Genomic DNA, 25446 nt, shown 5'->3' with positions numbered 1-25446 from the left:
CTTATCATTTTCCCTACATTGCTGGAAAGGGCTGATGCAAATAATACCGATGCAGTTCAAAAGCACACCCTAGTCTCTACAAAACCTGAGAGATGACGGCCAGAACCAGGGGGGGGGTTTGTAACATGGATCCAGCAGGTCATTGCAGCAGGCCACAAAGGGGAATGCTGAAGCAAATCACTCATAGTCATAGTTAATATCATAGTTTAGCATCTTATTTCTGCATACACTAAAACTGAATTTATTTTTGTCTGTTTTAGTTTTACTCACTGACCTTGTAAAACCAATATGATCTCTAAAATATCTATATAAATACTGCACAACAGCCCGCAAAATATTACCTAGAGGTGACGTGTCCATTTCTAATCAACCAGTTAACTAGTTCCTTCCCCACAATGCAGTTCGGGTATGTGCGCAGCCAGTATCGGTGATCCTGAAATTCCATGCCACTATTGTTGTGACAGATCTTCTTCCACAGTTCTTTCAGCTGCACAGAATCCTAAATGAATACAATGAAAGGTACCTGCATGAACTGCAAGAGCTTCAACACTCAATACATCAACGTGAGGGCTTCTGCCAGAAAGAACACAATGAGAAGTGCTGTGGCAGGGCAATCACTGAGAACCAGTTTGACAGGGATGTAAATTTTTATTTATATTTATATATATATATATATATATATATATATATATATATATATATATATATATATTTATATATTTATATATATTATAGATATATAAAAAAATGAGGCAGCACAAAGGGTTCAATCAGTGGAAGGGTGCACGGCCCAAAGGATAAGCAGTCCTTAAAATACAAAAATATCAAAAATAGGCAGCACTCCAGGAAATAAATGAATAAAGTATCACCTTTTATTAACCCATGTGGGCAGCGCAATGTTTCGGCTCAGCACTAAAGCCTTTCTTGAGAACAATATTTCCAAAAAATGAGGCAGCACTCCAGATAAAAGTGAAAGGTGATGATCCAATTTATTCCCAGGCAATGTATCAGCCCCCTCAATGAGGGATTTGAGGCTTGACAAAGCCCTCATTGAGGGGGCTGAAACATTGCCTGGGAATAAATTGGGTCATCACCTTTCACTTTTATCTGGAGTGCTGCCTAATTTTTTGGAAATTAATATAATAAATATATATATATATATATATATATATATATATATATATAATATTATATATAATTATTTTTTTTGCTTTTGTAAGTTTTTATTGTGGTATTGTTTCTTTTCAGTCAGAGTAAGCATTGTTTGTAATTTCTATCTACTCCATTGCATTTTGGTTGGTGTACACAATTCATTACGCCGTTATTACTTTAGCCCTGAAGAACAGTATTTTAGCTCCCATCCCTATATTTTTTTAGAAACTTTACAAATCTTGATATGTGGTTTTTATAACCAAGCATCAAAACTAGAGATGAGCGAATTACCGGACCCTAACGCAATTCTATGATGGAATGCTTAACGGAAACGGGACAGATCCGTTTTGCAGCCCATAGACTTTAACCCCTTAGGGACCCATGACGTACCGGTACGGCATGGATCCCGAGTCCTTAAGGACCCATGACTTAACGGTACGTCATGAGTTTAAAGTGAGATTGTGGCGCCCCAGGGGTTAATCCGCACAGGATGCCGGCTGAGATCATTCAGCCGGCATCCTGTCACAACGCTGGGGGAGGGGTCATATGACCCCCCGACCCCCCCCCCCCCCCCCGTACTGGCGATCGCAGCAAACCGCAGGTCAATTCAGACCTGCGGTTTGTTGCAATTTTTGCAGTTTCTGACCGAGGCGATCAGAAACTTTAGTGTGGCACAAATATATATGTATCACCCCCCACCTGACACTCTGGTATAAACGGCTGACATCTGTGAATGGATGTCAGCAGTTTAACCCTTTCCATACAGCGGTCCGTACGGACCGCTGTATGGAAAGAGTTAACAGTAAGATGCGGCTCCCTCCCTCTCCCATCAGGGGGCTACTGTGCCTTTGCAGCCCCCCGACAGGATGGGGTGACAGAGGGAGGGAGCCCCAGTCCTTACCCTTCCCCGTCTGCGAAGTTGTGGCCACAACTTCGCAGCAGGGAAGGTTCCCATGGCAACAGGACGCCTTCTCAGGCATCCTGCTGTCCATGGTGCTGAACAGATCTGTGCTAAAGGCATAGATCTGTTCAGACAAAGTGTAAGTAAAATACAGTACAGTACAATATATATTGTACTGTACTGTATTATACAGACATCAGACCCACTGGATCTTCAAGAACCAAGTGGGTCTGGGTTAAAAATACAGTAAGAAAAAGTGAAAAAAAAGTGAAAATCAAAAACATTTATCATTTATCACTAATTAAAAATGAAAAAAATAAAAATAAATTCCTACACGTTTGGCATCGCCGCGTCCGTAACAACCTGATCTATAAAATGGTCATGTTACTTTTCCCGCACGGTGAACGCCATAAAAATAAAAATTATGAGAAAATTGAAATTTTCCCCACCTTACTTCCCAAAAAAGGTAATAAAAGTGATCAAAAAAGTAGCACGTATGCCAAAATAGAGCCAAACAGTCATCTCATCCCGCAAAAAATGAGACCCTACCCAAGATAAATCGCCCAAAAACTGAAAAAACTATGGCTCTTAGACTATGGAAACACTAAAACATGATTTTTTTTTTGTTTCAAAAATGAAATCATTGTGTAAAACGTACATAAATAAAAAAAAGTATACATATTAGGTATCGCCGTGTCCATATCGACTGGCTCTATAAAAATATCACATGAGTTAACCCCTCAGATGACCACCGTAAAAAAAATAGAAATAAAAACAGATAAAAAAAAGCAATTTTTTATCACCTTACGTCACAAAAAGTGCAATAGCAAGCGATCAAAAAGTCATATGCACCCCAAAATAGTGCCAATAAAACAGCCATCTCATCCCGCAAAAAATGAGACCCTACTTAAGATAATCGCCTAAAAACTGAAAAAACTATGGCTCCTAAGCTATGGAGACACTAAAACTTTTTTTTGTTTTAAAAATGAAATCATTGTGTAAAACTTACATAAATAAAAAAAATTGCATACATATTAGGTATCGCCGCATCCGTGACAACATGATCTGTTGTAAATAAACAAAAAAAAGGTGCCAAAAAAGCTATTTCTTGTTACCTTGCCGCACAAAAAGTGTAATATAGAGCAACCAAAAATCATATGTACCCTAAACTAGTACCAACAAAACTGCCACCTTATCCCGTAGTTTCTAAAATGGGGCCACTTTTTTTGGAGTTTCTACTCTAGGGGTGCATCAGGGGGGCTTCAAATGGGACATGGTGTCAAAAAAAGACAGTCCAGCAAAATCTGCCTTCCAAAAACCGTATGGCATTCCTTTCCTTCTGCACCCTGCCGTGTGCCCGTACAGCGGTTTACGACCACATATGGGATGTTTCTGTAAACTACAGAATCAGGGCCATAAATATTGAGTTTTGTTTGGCTGTTAACCCTTGCTTTGTTACTTGAAAAAAAATATATTAAAATGGAAAATCTGCCAAAAAAGTGAAATTTTGAAATTGTATCTCTATTTTCCATTAAATCTTGTGCAACACCTAAAGGGTTAACAAAGTTTGTAAAAATCAGTTTTGAATACCTTGAGGGGTTTAGTTTCTTAGATGGGGTCACTTTTAGGGAGTTTGTACTCTAGGGGTGCATCAGGGGGCTTCAAATGGGACATGGTGTAAATAAACCAGTCCAGCAAAATCTGCCTTCCAAAAACCAAACGGCGCACCTTTCACTCTACACCCCGCTGTGTGCCCGTACAGTAGTTTACGGCTACATATGGGGTGTTTCTGTAAACGGCAGAGTCAGGGCAATAAAGATACAGTCTTGTTTGGCTGTTAACCCTTGCTTTGTTAGTGAAAAAAATGGGTTAAAATTGAAAATTAGGCAAAAAAATGAAATTCTCAAATTTCATCCCCATTTGCCAATAACTCTTGTGCAACACCTAAAGGGTTAATCAGTTTTGAATACCTTGAGGGGTGTAGCTTATAGAATGGGGTCATTTTTGGGTGGTTTCTATTATGTAAGCCTCGCAAAGTGACTTCAGAGCTGTTGTGGTCCCTAAAAATTTGGTTTTTGTAAATTTCTGAAAAATTTCAATATTTGCTTCTAAAGTTCTAAACCTTGTAACATCCCCAAAAAATAATATCATTCCCAAAATAATTCAAACATGAAGTAGACATATGGGGAATGTAAAGTCATCACAATTTTTTGGGGGTATTACTATGTATTACAGAAGTAGAGAAACTGAAACTTGCAAATTTTTCAAAATTTTTGGTAAATTAAGTATTTTTTTATGCAAAAAATAATAATTTTTTTGACTTCATTTTACCAGTGTCATGAAGTACAATATGTGACGAAAAACAATCTCAGAATGGCCTGGATAAGTCAAAGCGTTTTAAAGTTATGAGAACTTAAAGTGACACTGGTCAGATTTGCAAAAAATGGCCAAGTCCTTAAGGTGAATAGGGCCGAGTCCTTAAAGGGTTAAAGGCATTCTATCATAGAATTTCGTTATGGTCCGTGGAAACGGAATCCATAACACTATTCACTTTTTACCAACAATTGAAGTGTGAACGAATTTGTAAATATGACATTCGCTCATCTTTAATCATAACAGTCAAGAGATATCGAGTACTAAACTTTCCAGCCTTTAGACACCTGTAAGTTATCTTGACACTGGTTGTTAAAGGGCCTTTCTCATGGGCTGATGATCAGCCAGCCAGTTATACTGTATGGAGGAAGGTTTGTGATTAATGTCCTGTGAAAAACGTTTACCGCTAAGCTGACAAAAGCGCAAACAGCTAATCACATCTTTTATGTGGCTGCAAAAACTATTGCTTGTCGGCAGCACACCCCCCCAGTGTAAAGAGGGGACATACTGCGGATATACGGTGGAGTGTGAGAGGAGTAAGAGTAGAGCTCACCCCGTCACAATCACTGGACAGTGAAAATTAAAGTAATAACTAGCACTGATCATCTTGCATATAGTCAATCAGTGCTGATTAGGACACAATGTACCCTTGAAAAAAGGATCCTAAAACTGGGACCTGACCACTATCTAAATTCTGCAGGTAGCCAACAACTCTCACCCAACAGATGATGTCAGGGGAGAGATGCGCCGGGCGTGCTGAAAAATAACAGGGCTGACCATGCCAATCACTCAGTTTCAAGCTGCAAGCTTTTAAAATGGTAGTCAGCAACAGTGTTGTCATAGTTCAGGACAAGCAGTATGGAGGGACTACACTTTTGTGACGTGGTGAGGTAGTGGGTGCAGATAAGATGCTCTTGAAATAAAAACTAAATGAAATGTGAGGTGTCAAAAGGGGGGGGGGGGGGGGGAACTATACATAAAAATCAACTGAGGAAGGGAGAGCGAATATACCCGAAACGCGTATGCCGAAACGCGTATGGTGAAACAAGTGATGTACCTGTATTGAGAAGCCTCCGATAAAACTGTATGGCCATACAGAGAAATAAATTTATTTTTACAGTAAAGGAACAACTACTCTTATCGTCGAAGGAAATTGCAGAACTCCCGCGATCTTTGGAACTCCCGCGAAATTTGAACCAGCTTGCTGGAAGGAGCGAGTAAATAAGCCGGCAGACATTTAAAGCTCCACTCAAGCAACAGGGAGACAGCAGACACCAGACGGTAAGCCAAATACCGATTTAAAGTTTACCTCGACTTTAACCACCTCCCGACCACCTAACGCGCCGATGCGTCCGGGAGGTGGTTGATTTGTTCCTCCTGGACGCATCGGCGCGTCATCTCGCGATACCCGAGATTTCCTGTGAATGCGCGCGCGCTCACAGGAACAGAACGTAAGTGAGTGGATCTCCAGCCTGCCAGCGGCGATCGCTCGCTGGCAGGCTGGAGATGTGATTTTTTTTAACCCCTAAAAGGTATATTAGACGCTGTTTTGATAACAGCGTCTAATATACCTACTACCTGGTCCTCTGGTGGTCCCTTTTGTTAGGATCGACCACCAGAGGACACAGGTAGGTCAGTGAAGTCGCACCAAACACTACACTACACCCCCCCCCCCCCCGTCACTTATTAACCCCTTATAAACCCCTGATCACCCCATATAAACTCCCTGAAATGTGTGAGAAGTACCTTGCAATCAAAATGTGTAAAAAATGACCGGCGAAACCCGAAAGGTGCACTTTGGAATATGTGCCCCTTTGCCCACCTTGGAAGCAAAAAAGTGTGACACATCTGGTATCGCCGTACTCAGGAGAAGTTGGGCAATGTGTTTTGGGGTGTCATTTTACATATACCCATGCTGGGTGAGAAAAATATCTTGGTCAAATGCCAACTTTGTATAAAAAAATGGGAAAAGTTGTCTTTTGCCAAGATATTTCTCTCACCCAGCATGGGTATATGTAAAATGACACCCCAAAACATATTCCCCAACTTCTCCTGAGTACGGCGATACCAGATGTGTGACACTTTTTTGATGCCAAGGTGGGCAAAGGGGCACATATTCCAAAGTGCACCTTTCGGATTTCACCGGTCATTTTTTACAGATTTTGATTGCAAAGTTCTTCTCACACATATGGGCCCCTAAATTGCCAGGGCAGTATAACTACCCCACAAGTGACCCCATTTTGGAAAGAAGACACCCCAAGGTATTCTGTGAGGGGCATGGTGAGTTCCTCGAATTTTTTATTTTTTGTCGCAAGTTAGTGGAATATGAGACTTTGTAAGAAAAAAATAAAATAAAAAATCATCATCATTTTCCGCTAACTTGTGACAAAAAATAAAAAGTTCTATGAACTCACTATGCCCATCAGCGAATACCTTAGGGTGTCTACTTTCCGAAATGGGGTCATTTGTGGGGGTTTTCTACTGTTTGGGCATTGTAGAACCTCAGGAATCATGACAGGTGCTCAGAAAATCAGAGCTGTTTCAAAAAGCGGAAATTCACATTTTTGTACCATAGTTTGTAAACGCTATAACTTTTACCCAAACCATTTTTTTTTTTGCCCAAACATTTTTTTTCCATCAAAGACATGTAGAACAATAAATTTGGTGAAAAATTTATATATGGATGTCGTTTTTTTTGCAACATTTTACAGCTGAAAGTGAAAAATGTCATTTTTTTGCAAAAAAAATCATTACATTTTGATTAATAACAAAAAAAGTAAAAATGTCAGCAGCAATAAAATACCACCAAATGAAAGCTCCATTAGTGAGAAGAAAAGGAGGTAAAATTCATTTGGGTGGTAAGTTGCATGACCGAGCGATAAACGGTGAAAGGAGTGTAGTGCCGAAGTGTAAAAAGTGCTCTGGTCATGAAGGGGGTTTCAGCTAGCGGGGCTGAAGTGGTTAAAAGGAAATACCATAAGAGACTTTTTATTCCAACATTATCAGGGATTCCTCTGGACATTTTATGAATACATTACGTTCCCAGGGGAAATACACCTACAATATTTAAAGTGACACTCATTTTCCCAATCTGAGAGATTCACAGAGGAATTACCTCCCCCTTCACAATAACAGCATATATAAGACCTGGACAATACTTGAAGTTTTCGGTGTGTGATATATATCAGTGAATTCATCGACTATAGATTAGTATCGAACATTTTATTATCATATATTTTATCATTCAATATAATCGACTATACTATTATATCTACTATAGTTTATGTGATTGTAGTTTTTGTTTGTCATTGCTATAATACACTTTTTATTATTTTTATTACTTGAATTTTATGGGGATTTAATAATAAATATTTTCTGCATATGTCAATTTGGTTGCCAAGTGTATGAGTGCTCACTCATTTTTCTATTGTTACATTCACTTTTTAACAGAGGGTGGGGTGATTCCCTCTATATGAGCTTGCAGCACCACCCTGTAACTACTAAGGAGTGAGCCACTGGGGTCACTGAGTTTTGGGAACATTTTTAATGTGCCAGAGACACATCAAAAGACACATCTGTAGGGTTCTGAGCGCCGAGATCCCCACTGATTGCTAGAACGGAGAAAGAAGTACGTTCATATTGTGATCTCCCTCCTCGCTTCAGGAGACGGGCTCCATAAAAGTCTATGGACTTGTATAGATTCTGTCCTCTGCAGCAAGGAGAGAGCGCTTCTCTCTTTACAGATCAGTGAGGGTCTCAGATCCCTATGACATATCAAAAGTTTTACCAAAACTCGGTGACCCTTGAATAAAACCAAAAAGGCCCTTCAAAAGTTTCACAAGACAAAAGATACAAAGGAACAGACTATAAATGATGTGGAAACAAAGTAACAGATTGTAAGGGTGAAAGAAAGACACATCTCACCCGGTTCAGCCTATTATCCTGTAAAGGTGACAAAGCAGAATGTTCTATGAAAACGAGATAATTGCGTGAGCAGAGCAAAGTGGGATTTTATACCAAAAGTATCTTCCTCTCCTCTTCATTAGTGTCATTCTTCAGGTAAGTGCGGGAGGCCTGAGGGCTGACAGATGACTCATAGGATGGTACCATGGGAGAGCCAGAGCGGTCTAATGACAGGTTAGTAATACTGGCGGACCTAGAGATAATTAATTAAAGGGAAAAAATCCATTACATTTCAAGATTTCATACATTTAAGTTTGAAGCAGATACTCCAGTCCATAGTGGTAACTGAACATTCACCCTGTGATTAAAATGATGTGAATTTCTCATTGTAATTATTATTTTTCAGGGATATCTGAATATGTCACCTACTTGACTGGAGAAATGTTAATATTCTGTATTCATTACAGGACTGTGTGGCCTGCCCATCGACCAGATCACAAACCCCTCATACAACTGGTCCGAATGGGAGGGAAACTAGAAGGAGTCCGTCAGTGAAGAAGCATCTAATCAAAACACATCTTGACATTACTAAAAAAAAAAAATATGGGTGACCCGGCCAGATGACAGAAAAATTTAGCTTTTAGCCAAAAATGGGGTACGGCTCACTGTCCCAACTGGCCCAGACGCGTTTCAGGGTATACGCCCCTTCATCAGTGGTCCACACCACACCACCACTGATGAAGGGGTGTATACCCTGAAACGCGTCTGGGCCAGTTGGGACAGTGAGCCGTACCCCAGGATCTACAAGGGAGAAATAACCACTATCGGGTTGATCTTCGCATCTGGAGCATTACCCTGTCTCGAATTAAGAGACTGCATCTTTAAGAAGGATCGATTGCTTTACTACCTTTTCAGCCTAGGAGTCACGTCAGACGTGACGTTCGAAACTCCATACCACGTGGGAAGCCGCGTTTAGGTAAGATCGGCTGAGTTTGTGATCCATTATATCGAGCTAGCGACAAAACAGGGTAAGAGATTCCCCTTATGATTATCAATAGATCTGACTATTCGAATTTACTGGAGGATTTAATCGGACAGTACCGAATACGATTTTTCTGACATAGTCAGATTGTGGATGCGATCTCTTTGGAGCCTGACACAGGCTTGAATTTTTCAAGTGTATACAGACCCGGTGCGATTATTTCTACTGTGGGGACTGCTAATTATTCATGAATACGAATTTATGGACTCTCATGCTTGTCTGAGGAATTTTCCTCAGGGCCCCTGTTCATTGGGTATTTATTTTATTTTATCATATTTTATGGATGTTTTTCACATTGTTATTGTTTGATGCATTGGCTTGTGTACAAGAATAATAAATTCTAGCCATTATTCACTTACTGCTTATATTCCCTTATACGGAGTGCCCCTCGTTTATCTACCATTTTTTTTAATCTATTTGTGCGGTCTGGGTGGACCGAGAGGTGAGCACCCTTATCTATTCGGTCTATAGGTGAGTCACTGATTCACACTAGTTTTCTCCATGAATAAAACAAAAAACGTATCTTTCCCATCTCACTCAACCACCCCAACAGACCTATCATGATCAATGGCGACCTGTGTGCAGGGGGCGGGCAGAGGCGGCGACCTGTGTGCAGGGGGCGGGCAGAGACGGCGACCTGTGTGCAGGGGGCGGGCAGAGACGGCGACCTGTGTGCAGGGGGCGGGCAGAGACGGCGACCTGTGTGCAGGGGGCGGGCAGAGACGGCGACCTGTGTGCAGGGGGCGGGCAGAGACGGCGACCTGTGTGCAGGGGGCGGGCAGAGACGGCGACCAGTGTGCAGGGGGCGGGCAGAGACGGCGACCAGTGTGCAGGGGGCGGGCAGAGACGGCGACCAGTGTGCAGGGGGCGGGCAGAGACGGCGACCTGTGTGCAGGGGGCGGGCAGAGACGGCGACCTGTGTACTTACGGGAGGGGCGTTGCTCATTTCATTTATAGTTACGCCCGTCATTGATATTATATTGATAATATCCTAAGCCCATAAAACTCTTATAAATCTTTGCTAAGAACTTGAGATTACTTGATTTGTGATAAGATGTTTAGACTCCACTTTAAACTGGAAGCAATAATGAAAAAAATGTGATAAGACCACTGGACAAATAGTGATTATTTCTCTAGTTATCATGTCAAGACATTGGTAGCACGTGTCAGATAGGTGCGGTCCCAGAGGTGGAACCCACACCTATCTCCAGAACTGGCCCCAGAAAGTGAAGGAGAGCGCCCCGTGCTCACAATTCATTTCTGTGGGAGTTCTAAAAAGTGCATGAGCAAGCATGATTGGCTATTTTCAGAACTCCCACAGAAATTAATGTAGGGTGGCTGCGGATGCTCACTATAGGGGTCCCATTACGGAGATAGGAGTGGGACCCGGAGGTCAGACCCGCACCTATCTGATATTGGTGGCATATCCTAGAGACATGCCACCAAAGTCTGAGGTGAGATAACTTGTTTAGGGCTAAAGTTTAAACAACATGTATCACTTTTGAAAACCTATACTTTTTTTTAATCAAAAATAATTTTTATAGATTTTCTAATAAACTATCAATAAAATACACATTTGTACAAAATGATCAAAATCCTGACATCCACTCACATGGACAGATATCTGATGCATTAACTTTTACCCATCTCCCCCCCTTCCCTCCCTAGAGTTTGGCTTGCAGAGAGATGATTACACTATCTTATCCCTACTGTATTTTATTAAACATTTCACAAAGGGTGTCATATCCACCTAAGATTACAATAGATTGAACATTAGATCTTCATTAAAATGCAGCTTGAACTAAGATAGGCATCCCATTAAGGACAGTTGCCCTTTCAGACAATCCCTAGTCAGTGCCAATGAAGCTAAGCTTCCAGATTCAATCCAGCCCTGCCATATTGACCAAAATGTGTTTGGGCATTTTCTTTTTACATATACCCCTCTTTCAAGACGTAGAATCGTATTCATCCTATTTATGTATTCCTGTTTGCTAGGAGGCCTATTTCTTATCCAATGCCTAGTGATTAAGACCCTTGCCTGGAATAACATTCTATGAATACATAGGGATAGTTTATCATTTAATCCTATGGAGTCAAGTATACCCAGCACACAGATTCTGGGATCATTTGGTAAGAGTTGTTACGACTATGATTTCTCGTATCTCTTCCCAGTATGTTCCCAACTCTCGACAGTTCCATACCATATGAAGCACAGTTGCTTCATTCAATGTTGGACTAGGAGTTAGAGCCAGAATGTCATTCCATTGGTCTGGAGATATTATTCCCACATCTTCCTCCCATTTCCCTTTTACCATCGGGGAGGTTGATGGGGTACTAGCGTCAAGAATATGTTTTTAAAGTTGTGATATCAGGCCTTTGGCAGCCCTAGCTTCCAATAATTGCTTCGCCATTGGAGGAGAGGCGGCAATTACTATGTTTCCTGGAAATTGGGTTTGGTATGCATGTCTTAATTGAAGAAATTGGGAAAACGCTGTTGAGTAAAAGATTTAAGTATTCCATGCAATTGAATTTGGTCCAAAAAGGGTATGTCCCTCTCCTCCCATGGGGAAAAGCCTTCCAGCCTGAATATTTCTGGCAGTTGGGGATTTTGCCATATTGGCGTAATGTCATTGAATTCTGTCAGATTTGTAAATTCTTAAAATTTTGTCCAAACCTTGGCCAAAAAGGAAAATGTAGGAATTTTTTTTTACCCAGGGGGTGATGTTTGCTCATTTCTAGTGAGGTAATAGGCACTTTTTGTTTCATAGTGTGGGCAACAATATCAGCTGAGGGGTCTAAATTAGTTGTATTAATCCATCCCCTGACGTGTTGTAGTTGTGTGGCTATATAATAGGACCATGGATTCGGGAGAGATAATCCACCCTCTTCCTTACTTTTTTGGAGTGTTTCTATGCGGATTCTCAGCTGTTTCTTTTTCCATATTAGTGATCTAAAAATCCCCTGAATCTTATAGAAAATCCTTTGTGGGATCCATACCGGTGGATAACTTGACCCAAGAAACAAATTCCAGGCTGAAGCCTATGACCTCCAAAACTTCCCATAGGTATTCCCATTCTACGCTGTGAAAAGCCTTGGCAGCATCTAAGGAAATTATTGCACGGCAATCCCCAGTATTTAATGGCCTCTGGATATTCAGGAATAATCAACGAAAATTACTGGCCGTGCTCCTATCTGGCATGAAGCCCGCCTGATCCTTATGTATTAAAGGAGTAATTACTTTATTAAGCCGATTGGCCAATACTTTGGCCAAAAGTTTAACATCATTTAATCGGAGAGAAATGGGTCTATAGGAGTCAGGTCTTAATGGGTCCTTATTGGGTTTTGGAATAACCACCACTATCGCTTCCCTCATAGATGTAGGTAATATCCCAGTTCGCAGCGCATCATTAAAGGTTTCTAAAAGATGTGGGAGGAGACAGTCTCGGTACTGTTTAAAAAATTCCCAGGGCAACCCATCAGAACCTGGGGCCTTTTCATTAGGGAAGGAGCTCAAGGCTACCTCCAGTTCCTCCAGAGTAAGGGGTTCATCCAGGTATGCAGCAGATTCTAGAGACAATTTAGGGATACTCCTTTATATCATCTCCTCCCATGGTCATTTTAGAAGAATACAATTCCTTATAATATTTATGGAATGTATCAAGAATTACGGAATTTTCCACCGTCAGTGCCCCATCCATGATTCTAATTGCTGCTATTCTGGACGAACCCTCTTGCGACCGGACGACTCTGGCCAACAACCTATACTTTTAACAGTGGACTAATAGGTTGAAAGCTCAGTTTCTCATCTAAAGATCAGTGAAACATCTGCCTGATCACTGCTGTAGCCCGTTGGGCAGCGGCCACCAGGAGGTGGACAACTGTACATGGGTTTAAAAATCAATGGGAAGCTTATCTGTAAAGCAGAACAAGATTTGGTCTGTATTAGAAGATTAAATCAGCCATATTAAGGAATTCATTCTTGTTACAACATCATAAACTGAGATATTACTTGTGAATCAAGGATTTGCTGTCAGACTTTTATGGAATTCTTCTGATTTTGAAAAGGTAGCAGTAGTTTGTAAACATTGTCACTCATATTTCTACCTGTTTCTTGCTGGGGACTTCCCAGCATCTTCTTGAACAGAAGCTAAGCGTGTTGACAGTGATGGCTTTGAGGATTCCTGGTGAACAAGACTGAAAAACAGGAGTGAAAAGAAACCATTATTAATCGCTAGTAATAATCTAAATCAGAAATGCTAGAGGAACTCAGCACTTCGTATCTGCAGTAAATGGTGAATAATGTTGTTTCAAATTTTTCAAGGCAATTTACGAGTTTCAGCCATCAGACCTTTCTCAAACATTATTACTGATGGTGGTATAGAGGAACAGACGCCAGGAACATAAGAAAGCGCTTTCTACCTTGGTGAAACTCATCTTTCTTACATGACTGACATCTGTTCCTCTATAACAAAAGGTCTGTTGACTGAAACGTCATACGTAAATTATCTTATTCGGAAGAACATGAGCTCTACAGATGTCAATTTATACCAGAAGTGGTTCAAATTGTGTCAGTAAGCTTAAAGGGAACCTATTATTTCCCGCATGCTGCTCTCACTGAGGGGAGCATCATGTAGTGACATATCTGCTGATTTCAGCAGTCTGTCACTCCTGTGACAGCTTTCAACAGATTTCGAGAATTGACCTCCCAAAGCACATGCCAGCGCTGTGAGAGATATGAATCTGATGCTGCATGCTGCCCCCTCCTCCCGACCATAGCACTGTCTGCAGGCAGAGAGTCTCACCTCTCTTGCAGTGCTGGGGGTGCTGTGGGGCTTGGCAGATCAGCACTCTACAATTACTGAATGTAATCACAGGAGTTAGACTGCTGAACTCAGCAGATCTGTCATTACACTTTGCTGAACGTAGTGACGGCAGGATACGGGAGCTGACAGATTCCCTTTAAAGTGACATTTTGGGTAAATTTTCTTAATTTGTCAAATGGACTCAAATAAAAGTTACCAAAGTCCATTAACACCACAGGAAATAACATGGTCCTGCATCTGCGGGGCTGTGTGGCAAAAGTTACCGAATCAGTCCCCCTCCCTGCCCAAACTACTGGCTGAAGCTACACCCCAATTAACTTTTACAGCTCTCTTCTCAGAATGCAGGAGGAACAGCTAAAAAGGTAGTAGAAAGTGCCCAGAATCGAGAGAATTATATGCAGAGGCAGGAGTCAGTGTGGTGTGCAGGATACTTTCATTTGGGGACCAGAGTGAAAAAATAATGGCTTTGGTATATTACTTTACCCTAAAAGCTCAATTTTACTAATTAAAAAATGTTTCCCGAGATTGTGTGGGAAGCAATACAAGGTGATGGCGACAAGCTATTTTCTAGTGAAAGCATATACGGTAATTGTTCAGAGATTTCTTTATGAATAACATTACCTTTGCCAAGCAAGATCTTCCTCTAAGAAAATGTTGCGGCTAGACTTTCTTCCTCCCACTGGAGTGCGAGGTTCCCCAGGATCCAAAAGAGATACCGAACAGGAGGAGTCTGAGAGAGCATTCAAGTCTTCTCCAAAAGTATGGCCATCAGTGGAATGTGCATAGTTTATGGCAATCTTGCAGCAATAGGTACATGCCCGTAGATCACCTTGACAGAGGGACACAAACTCAGTATTTCACTAAAGCACTACGCACTTCTCTTTACATGCTTTGTCCTAACAATGTGTTTATTCCTCATGTATTTATGTACACATTATAATTGGTAGGATGCGATTATGGGCCTTGGAAGTCAAGCAGCTATCAGTGCTCTGAAATGCTGCACTTAACTTGTCAACCTTTGGATTCATAGCACTACTTTAGATTGCACCACACAGTCCTTTCAGTCTAACTTGTCTTTTGCTCTGTATCTAGTTTCTATGTAACACCAGTGTAGGTGTCCAGTGGCAGCAAAAAAGTTTGGGCATCTCTGGTCACTATAACGTTAACGTTACGGTACTTTAAACAGTTAGGCAAGTTGCAGATGAAATGATCTCCAAAAGGCATAAAGTTAAAGATGACACATTCCCTTTGTATTTAAAGCAAAAACAATTTTTTATTTCCATCTTAAATTTTCAAAACAACCAGAAAAGAAAATCCCCTGAAGCAAAACTTTGGGTACCCTGCATGGTTAGTACCTAGTAGCAACCCCATTGGCAAGTATCACAGCTTGTAAATGCTTTTTGTAGCCAGCTAGGAGTTTTTCAATTCTTGTTTGAGGGATTTTCATCCATTCTTCCTTGCAAGTCTTTCCAGTTCTGTGAGATCCCTGGGCCATCTTGCATGCACTGCTCTTCTGAGGTCTATACACAGTTTTTTTTAATGATGTTGTGAGAGTCTGTGAGAGCCATGGTAAAACCTTCAGCTTGTGCCATTTGGGGTAGTCTATTATGAATTTTTATGCATTTGTAGAAGCCATCCTCTTTTCAACTACAGCTATTTTACAGTTGGCATTATGTTTTCTTCCAGAATTTGATGGAATTTCATTGAATTTTTCTCTCTACCCATGAAATTTTCCCATCCCATTGGCTGCAACATAGCCCAAAGCATGATTGATCCATCCCCATGCTTAATGGTTGGAGAGGTGTTCTTTTCATGAAATTCTGTGCTCTTTTTCGCCAAACATACCATTGCTCATTGTGGCCAAAGAGTTCCTCATCAGTCACAGGACTTGTTTCCAAAATGTAGATGTTCTTGTGGGGAGGATGCAGGAGAGGTTTTATTCTGATGACTCCTCTAAGAAGGCCTTATTTGTGCAAGTGTTGCTGAACAGTAGAACAATGTATCACAACTACTGAATCTTCCTGAAGGCCTTTTTTTTTAGTAAAGAAGGGTTTCCAATTTGCCTTTCTAGCAATCTTACGAGCAGCAGTTTTCGAAATTTTTCTTGGTCTTCCAGACCTTCTCTTGATCTCCACTGTTCCTGTTTCTGAATTACATTTCGAACTGAGGAAATGGAGTCTAGTTATTTATAAAGCTTTGGAATTTGCATCACCTGGTCATTCCTAACAATGATTATGAACAAGCCTTAACACTAACATGCTATTTAAGGTCTGAGACCTCGGTCAAAGTTATCTGAGCAGTAAAATCTCCTCGGGTTCCCATATTTTAGCAAGGTACTCCTTTCCTTTTTTCATTCTAAAACTGTACAAACCAAAATAATACATTGATGTTGCTTAAAATGTTGAAAAGTGTGTTTCATCTTTAACGTTATGCCTCTTGGAGATCATTTCATTGTCAATTTGATTAACAGTTCACAGTAACAATAATTTTGGCCAGGAGTGCCCAAACATTTGCATGTCAAAGCTTCCTATCAGCACAACTACTTGGAACAATCCAGGGACATTATTTGCGTCCATCAGCCAACCACCCCAAAAAAACTAAATTGCCTGGAAGGTTATAAGACTCGCACGCCATCAGTCCCCATAACCAAAAATAAGACATTTCCTTTACACTCATTACCCTGATTTACCATTCTCTCACATATTCTTCAGATCCCCTGATGATGCCCAGATGGTGGCTCAACTTTTTCAGGGTGTCAGACTGACTATTCCTTATTAATAGAATACTAGGGTGAGGATGATAAAAAAAAATCACCTCCCCTTCCCCAACCTGAATTTTTTTTTCATCTGTTTATTGCCTTTTGTAATTCAATACTGAAATCTTTTTACTATAGGTTCCTATAAAAGTGAAGTTATTTGCACCAGTGATCCCATTCAGTGAGGCTATAATTATGGTTGGTTTTAGAGAAGTGACTGTGTAAGTGTTGGGGTTTTTGGAGACAAACATCTGAAAACTGGCTGTAGCATATACAGTTGCAAGAAAAAAGTATGTGAACCGTTTAGAATGATATGGATTTCTGCACACATTGGTCATAAAATGTGACCTGATCTTTATCCAAGTCACAACAATAGACAATCACAGTCTGCTTAAACTAATAACACAAAGAATTAAATGTTACACACCATGTAAACATTCACAGTGCAGGTTGAAAAAGTATGTGAACCCCTAGACTAATGACATCTCCAAGAGCTAATTGGAGTGAGGTGTCAGCCAACTGGAGTCCAAGCAATGAGATGAAATTGGAGGTGTTAGTTACAGCTGCCCTGCCTATAAAACACACCAGTTCTGGGTTTGCTTTTCACAAGAAGCATTGCCTGATGTGAATGATGCATCGCACAAAAGAGCTCTCAGAAGACCTATGATTAAGAATTGTTGACTTGCAAAAAAGCTGGAAAGGGTTATAAAAGTATCTCCAAAAGCCTTGCTGTTCATCAGTCCACAGGAAGACAAATTGTCTATAAATGGGGAAAGTTCAGCACTGCTGCTACTCTCCCTAGGAGTGGCCGTCCTGTAAAGATGACTGCAAGGGCACAGCGCAGATTGCTCAATGAGGTGAAGAAGAATCCTAGATTCTTAATTCTTTGTTATTAGTTTAAGCAGACTGTGATTGTCTATTGTTGTGACTTAGATGAAGATCAGATCACATTTTATGACCAATTTGTGCAGAAATCCATATCATTCCAAAGGGTTCACAGACTTTTTCTTGCAACTGTACTTCCTCTTCTATCGTGAGGATAGGTTATTATCAGGAAACCGGAATACCCCTTTAACACTTACTGTGCTTGTTACTTAGGCTACTTTCACACTAGCGTTCGGGCGGATCCGTTCTGAACGGATCCGCCCATAATAATGCAGACGGAGGCTCCGTTCAGAACGGATCCGTCTGCATTATATTAGCTAAAAAAAGCTAAGTGTGAAAATAGCCTGGGACGGATCCGTCCAGACTTTCAATGTAAAGTCAATGGGGGACGGATCCGCTTGAAGATTGAGCCACATTGTGGCATCTTCAAACGGATCCGTCCCCATTGACTTACATTGTAAGTCTGGACGGATCCGCACGCCTCCGCACGGCCAGGCGGACACCCGAACGCTGCAAGCAGCGTTCAGCTGTCCGCCTGTCCGTGCGGAGGCGAGCGGAGCGGAGGCTGAACGCCGCCAGACTGATGCAGTCTGAGCGGATCCGCCTCCATTCAGACTGCATCAGGGCTGGACGGCTGCGTTCGGGTCCGCTCGTGAGCTCCTTCAAACGGAGCTCACGAACGGAAACCCGAACGCTAGTGTGAAAGCAGCCTTATTATACTAGCATGTCTATTACTAATTATATCATGTAACCCATTACTGGCAAATGTTAGGCCCTTTCGGTAGATATTTCTACTTACTCAGCACATTCTATTAGACAGCCCTACTGTGCCAACCTGTATATCCCATGAATTTCCCAGGGATTTCCTGGTTGCAGCAGCGGCTGCAGAAAATCTGGCCACAAAGTCGACAGTGATGTCTCCGTCGGAAAGTGGTGAACTTTTCATTGCAGTCGTAGCACTCCTTACATTGGCTGTCAGGCATCCAATACTGCTTCAAGTCACTATCCTGGTGAGGAAAGTAAGTAGAATAGTTTGAGCATTTACTGTGTCAGTTGACTCACCATAGAGCCAGTGACTCTTGGCCAGTGAGTGGATAATAAGCCATGTACTTAGAAAGTTACCTGACTCTTTCCTTCCATAATCTCCTTCAGGCGCTTGACCACTGTGCTCAGACTGCGCAGCTGCACAGCCGTGCGAGGATCGTGACCTAGAGGCGGCTCTGGCTTTCTTCTGGTTTCTAAAACAGAACCATGGTTAATCAAGTTGTGACTACTAATGGCTACTGGTTTACTTGTATGCACTCCTGCAGTGTTTTCAGACTCCTTCACTGATCTGTTGCCAATCTTTACAAACAGATGTAAGAATAGTTACATTTTTTGTTTGCTTTCAGTGTATAAAAATCGTGAAATCTCTGATCTTGCGCAATACGATACCTGAAAAAGGGCCCCGAGCAGTCGTAAAAGTTTGCTTTTCAATCCATTATGCAAACCAATAGATATCACTTAAATTACAAACAATCTGGAAAAAAAATCTAGACTGATTTGCCACGTCCACAACTTCTCAGCAAGTGAAAAGGGTCACTATAAGGGGATAATCCATTCAACACAATGCACTACCACCACTTAATGGGTTCTGGGCCAACAGGAACCTCTCACAATGCACCCAGATATAACACAGTAGAGGACACACAGGAAGTCTATGGATCATTTTAAGCACAAAAACAAAGTTCTATTTAGTTGAAAGTTAAAGTGTTAACCCCTTAATGTCACGGCTTGAAAGGGCCTTAAAAAGTGGTTTGGTTTCAGGTAGAAACTGGACCACAAACAGGACCAGCCAACAATAAAGAAGCAATCATTACTTACCTGGATCTGTTTAGCCAGCTGTAGTGATGATGTCATGCCAACAAGTGACCACTGCAGCCAATTTCTGGACTACTTGGTCCATCACTGAGGCAAGCAATTGGCTGCAGCAGTCAGATGTCGAAATTATACCACCACTGCAGCCTGGCTAACAGAGCAGGACAACTGGAGCGGGAACTCCAAATCTGCTGTGTCAGCAATAACCACTTCTTTATTTCTGGTGGATTTTCTGAAACCAAACAGCCCCTGTCACCCCCCAGACATGTCTGTTGTAGTAACTACTTGCATTTCCCATGTAATAACAATTCTGAAGCATTTATTCTTTCGACATTCCTGTTATTTTTAATAGAAGTTAATGAATGAATACTCAGCCGCTTGTTGTAAAGATTCAGATGGGTGTTACCAGTTGGGGTGTGTCCGAGTCAGATAGACCAGCTACTGGTCACACCCAGCATTACCTTTACTGCAGACTGCTGCCAATTTATTTGTAAACTTCTAGCAGGAATAATGCAGGAATGGCAGCACACAGAGACATAAGAGTAGATGTTCCAGAATCATTATTACATGGGGGATGCATGGAGTTACTAAAACGGACACATCAGGAGAGAAGATAGGTGCTCTCATCATAGATCTGCAGCACAAAACTTGTAATTTATTCATTTCAATTTCTGCTCACTCTTGGCTTAGGGTCACATCAGTGCATACACCGATAGCCGTCAATCCCTGTACAGCACCGTCCGCATGACTCCAGAAAGTGCAGAGATTTAAATGCATAAACGACAAATGGTGCTAAATCTTTACCAACAAAACCGTATGTCAATCTGTACAGCTCCTGCTATATAGCCTGCTGCCTGCAGACTGGCCTCATCATGGAGACAGGTTTGCTTTAATAACCAGCTCCATTTTTTCATTACTGCGTCTCTCCGTTTCAGCAGCCATAAACGTTATATTTTCATTGTGGCGATATGTGGCCTTGTTTTATGCTAGAGAGATTGTACTTTTCTTGGGGCAGTTTGAAGGCTTTACGACTGTTTTATAATTAGTACTTATCCTCAAGATACATCAGTATCTCATCTGTGGGGATTGAACATCCAGGACCCCCGACGATCAGCTGGTTTGGGAGATGCTGTGCTTGATAAGCTGTGAGGGGGATGCAACGCCCACCTGACCACCATGGCCTCCTCACAGCTTACCAGGCACGGTACTGCAGCTCAGCTCAATTCACTCAATTCACCTCAAAGGGGAGATGAGCTGCACCTAAACCACACGACAGAGAAAATAAGGATCTTCGAAATATTCAGGACTCATCGGCATGCGCTGGAGTGTTCAATACAAGATTCTAGCAAAATGCCTGAGCCAATTAAAAAAGTGACCCAGCATCCTGCTAAGGAGACCTGTCACTAGTTCATGCTGCCCTTAGCTAGGACACTAGTGACAGGTTCTCTTTAAATAACCTACAAAATTATGATTATTACTGTCACATGGATAACTAATATAGTAGGGCTGGGAAGTTACATTTTATCAGAATTGTGAAATCCATGTTTAGCCCTGCCCCTAAAGGGGGGTCTAATACTAGGCCATAGGAAAACCACTGAAGAGGAACACTGGTCAACAAGAGTGCAATGGTCCAAAAAATTATACTGGAACTTTTTTTCCCCCCACCAAAAATTGTAATTAAGTCCCAAGTACCCCACATACATGGATCTAGGAATGCAGAGACCTAAATCTCCCACCAAAAAAGTTGATCAACAAGTTATATGTACCCCCAAAAGGTGCCAATAAAAATACAATATAAACAGCAAAAAAACAAGTCCTCATATGGCTGTCAACGAAAAATGAAAACTCATGGAGCTTTAAAGGGGTTGTCCGGGTTCAGAGCTGAACCCGGACATACCCTTATTTTCACCCCGGCAGCCCTCCTGAGCCTGGCATCGGAGCATCTCATGCTCCGATGCGCTCGCGTGCCCTGCGCTAGATCGCGCAGGGCACAGGCTCTTGTGTTTTCAATAACACACTGCCGGGCGGTAACTTCCGCCCAGCAGTGTGTTCGGTGACGTCACCGGCTCTGAGGGGCGGGCTTTAGCTCTGCCCTAGCCGTTTTACTGGCTAGGGCAGAGCCAAATCCCGCCCATCAGTGCCGGTGACGTCACCGGGCTGCCTGTCGGCCCCATAGAGAGCCCGGTATGTCACCGGAACTCAGAAAAATGCCTTTGCCCTGCGCGAAAATGGAGCTGAACCTGGACAACCCCTTTAACACACTGTAGCGCACAAAGGTATCCATCTTTTGCAGATTAAAATAAAATACAGACATGAGTGTGTGCATGAAGCATTAAATTGGAGGGAAAGAAAAAAAAACATTTTAGGCCATATTGCCCAGCCCTAATGCAAAGACTTAAATGATTTTTATTATATTTAATACCACTTTATTTCATACTTATACTGTATTTGGATACTTCTGCATGCTAACACCTGATGCTCTAAGTCTCTATACACAAGCTGGTATTAGGACCACACGAGTTACGACAGCATACTTGCTAAAAAGATATCCCTGAGGGGGTCCCCAGATCTTACTCCAGACAGGTTACCCAGGACCGCTGATTTACCGTGAACTGACCAAAAGGGGAAGCTCCATCAAAAAAATAAAAGGCTTGAAACAGATCACTCTGTGTGTAATGAATCTATAGAATATATATAGGTTTCCTGGTTTGAATTGAGTTACGAAAATAAATTAACTGTTCGATGATATCCTAATTTGAGATCCACCTGTAAGACACACTTAAGAATAGGAGCACAGCTGTTTTCTTCAGCAGTCCCACACTTACTCTAATGTCTGGAAACTAGACTATTTACAGACACCATATCAGTTTTTAGCTTAAAGAACATCTTCTTGAAGTGTGAAATTCCTTCAGCTTCTAAGCCATGCCGTTTAATTTTTACTAATTATATCCACTGATGAGAAGTGGTAGCAGGTAAAACTGAAGGGTCGGTATGTGCAGAGCTACAAACCTGAGCTGGTAGAGGACCTTCTTTCTCCAAGTAACTGCTTCTTGTATTGCACTGGGAACTTAACAGACTGTGATGTTGGCGAGTGATGTGGACTGGACCAGGTATTTCTTACGGCATGGTCACTAGGCCCAAGCTCTGACTTGTCTGCAGCAGAAGCTGTTCTGACCTCATCTGGAAGAAGAGCATAATGCAGTTATACCACAATTCCACTCATAGAATGTCAAAGATTGGCAGCCATGTCTGTATGGACTAACAGAAGAATGGCAGAGTGGGGATCAGAGGGCAGCGGTGGGAGAATTCTTCATCCCTCCTTTGCCAGCAACTGAAAGAAAAACCACTTCCGTAATAGAGTTAGGCTCACAACTGCCCTACAGTATTCTAATAGTCTATTGTCTTCTGACAGAAAAACATTGCTGGATGCAGCATTCATTTCAGGGAAGAAAGCTGACATCCATGACTGAAACCTGAGGGATCTAATTATAGTGAACAGGGATCTGGCAGGCCTTGGCGGTGTCCAGCTATACCGGATACGGTAAATCCAGTAGTCTGCTCCTCTGCTGAAACAGAATACCATAAGGAAGATGTGAACCGTGTCCTTTCAATTGCTGGTAGGAAGGGGGTGATGAATCTCAGAAATGTTCTCCTTTTAATCAATGTGTTGTGCTGTAATCCAAGCCATTTCTGTCACACTGAGCTAACCATTACTACAGTACTAGTACCTACAGCTTAAAACATTGCCATCAGAAATATACAGCATGATAACCAAAAAATTATGTGTGGGACAGGAAAGATATTGTCCTGTGAGATGACCATCCACCTTCACAACAGTTTTTTTTTTATTGTCACAATGCATCTAAATGAAACAAAACAACTTTCCAAATTACTGTCGTCTGTATAGCTAATATGAAGCTCTGTGGGGGAGATCTATCAAAACTGATTAAAAGGAAAACTAGCTTAGCAAGCCATAAAAACCAATTAGTTTGATCCTTTCATATTCCCATGGAGCTCTGAAAAATGAAAGGGTGGAATCTGATTGGTTAATAGGGGCAACTAAGCTAAAGTTTTCCTTTACACCAGTCTTGATAAATCTTCCCCTTTGAGGGCTCAAGCACACAACTGTTGCCTGTTTTGCGGTCTGCAAATTGCAGATCCGTGGGCGATGCCAGTGATTGACAGATATCTCTGTAAGCTTAGTCATCCCTCGTTATCTGTCAGTAACAGAGTAGGACCGCCCACATGACTCCTACGAACAGAAAGAGCTGAGATGTAAGTAATTAAATGACAAGCTATATTGAATCTTTTCCGATAAAACTATATATCACTCTGCTCAGCTCCTCCCGCTCTATAACATGCTGCCTGCTGATTACACGGTGACAGGTTCTCTTTATACATCACTCTGCTCAGCTCCTCCTGCTCTATAACATGCTGCCTGCAGATTACACTGTGACAGGTTCTCTTTATACATCACTCTGCTCAGCTCCTCCTGCTCTATAACATGCTGCCTGCAGATTACACTGTGACAGGTTCTCTTTATACATCACTCTGCTCAGCTCCTCCTGCTCTATAACATGCTGCCTGCAGATTACACTGTGACAGGTTCTCTTTATACATCACTCTGCTCAGCTCCTCCTGCTCTATAACATGCTGCCTGCAGATTACACTGTGACAGGTTCACTTTATACATCGCTCTGCTCCTCCTGCTCTATAACATGCTGCCTGCAGATTACACGGTGACAGGTTCTCTTTATACATCACTCTGCTCAGCTCCTCCTGCTCTATAACATGCTGCCTGCAGATTACACGGTGACAGGTTCTCTTTATATATCAATTAGGGCTGCACGATATGGGAATTTTGTGCGATTGCGATTAGGGCCCTAAAAATTGCGATAACGGTATGCGATGCAATATTTTAAGGGAATTGTGCTAGTGGTCTATTTGCTTGGATTTTCAAGGCAAAAGCACACACAAATTACTGATAATGCTGAAATGTAGTTATGCTTAACTCAAGAACTGAAATGCACAGTGTTTTTCAAAATAAAACATCTTTTACTAAATTAAATAACATATTTGCATTACTGCAAAAGTACAAAATACAAAACTTGCCATTTTCTTAATAGCACTGCACAGAACAGATAAATAAAATAGAATAAATAAAAGAACATTTGTTCATTAAAGTAACGACTTGCCTCCAGCCCCCTCCTCCTTCCCCATACTGTAACTGATGTATCGCCGGCCACGCTGTGCAGCATAGCGGCCGGCGATACAGCCGTGTCAACCATCGCTTTATAAGGCGCACTGCCATTTCCCATTTCCCCCCCACTTTTGAGGGGGGGGGGGGGGGAGTTTGTCTCATAAAGCGAAAAATATGGTAATATAATTGCAGCATTTTTGGGTCGGCCAATTGGCGATTGTGATATGGCGATTAATTGCGATTGCAATTGCTTTGGCGATATATTGTGCAGGCCTAATATCAATCAATCTGCACAGCTCCTCCTGCAGATTACATTGTGACAGATTGTCTTATCAATTTATATATATATATATATATTTATATTCTAGGTTCTTCAAAGTAGCCACTGTTTGCTTTGATTACTGCATTGCACACTCTTGGCATTCTCTTGATGAGCTTCAAGAGGTAGTCACCTGAAATGGTTTTCACTTCACAGGTGTGCCCTGTCAGGTTTAATAAGTGGGATTTCTTGCCTTATAAATGGGGATGGGACCATCAGTTGCGTTGTGGAAAAGT

At 41.7% G+C, this 25446-nt stretch overlaps 1 protein-coding gene across 10 annotated transcripts in view; it reads right to left on the bottom strand.

The window, feature by feature from the left end:
- PIKFYVE (phosphoinositide kinase, FYVE-type zinc finger containing) overlaps nucleotides 1-25446 on the bottom strand; it is a 341373-nt gene that overhangs the window by 216316 nt on the left and 99611 nt on the right. For all 10 annotated transcript variants that reach the window (XR_006391042.1, XM_044303222.1, XM_044303224.1 and 7 more), the window contains 7 exons: nucleotides 22701-22871; nucleotides 18957-19072; nucleotides 18670-18841; nucleotides 14816-15023; nucleotides 13476-13565; nucleotides 8444-8582; nucleotides 342-499 (listed from right to left, as the gene is read on the bottom strand). Coding sequence is in view for 9 of the 10 variants with exons in the window: in XM_044303222.1 (XP_044159157.1) it covers nucleotides 342-499; nucleotides 8444-8582; nucleotides 13476-13565; nucleotides 14816-15023; nucleotides 18670-18841; nucleotides 18957-19072; nucleotides 22701-22871 (1054 nt within the window). In the remaining variant the exon portion in view is untranslated. The remainder of the gene's footprint in view (nucleotides 1-341; nucleotides 500-8443; nucleotides 8583-13475; nucleotides 13566-14815; nucleotides 15024-18669; nucleotides 18842-18956; nucleotides 19073-22700; nucleotides 22872-25446) is intronic.

This window comes from Bufo gargarizans, chromosome 8 (assembly GCF_014858855.1).
Source record: "Bufo gargarizans isolate SCDJY-AF-19 chromosome 8, ASM1485885v1, whole genome shotgun sequence".
Classification (NCBI taxonomy): Eukaryota; Metazoa; Chordata; class Amphibia; order Anura; family Bufonidae; genus Bufo; species Bufo gargarizans.
The sequence above is the reverse complement of the archived record's forward strand: the minus strand, read 5'-3'. Positions and strand labels throughout refer to the sequence as shown.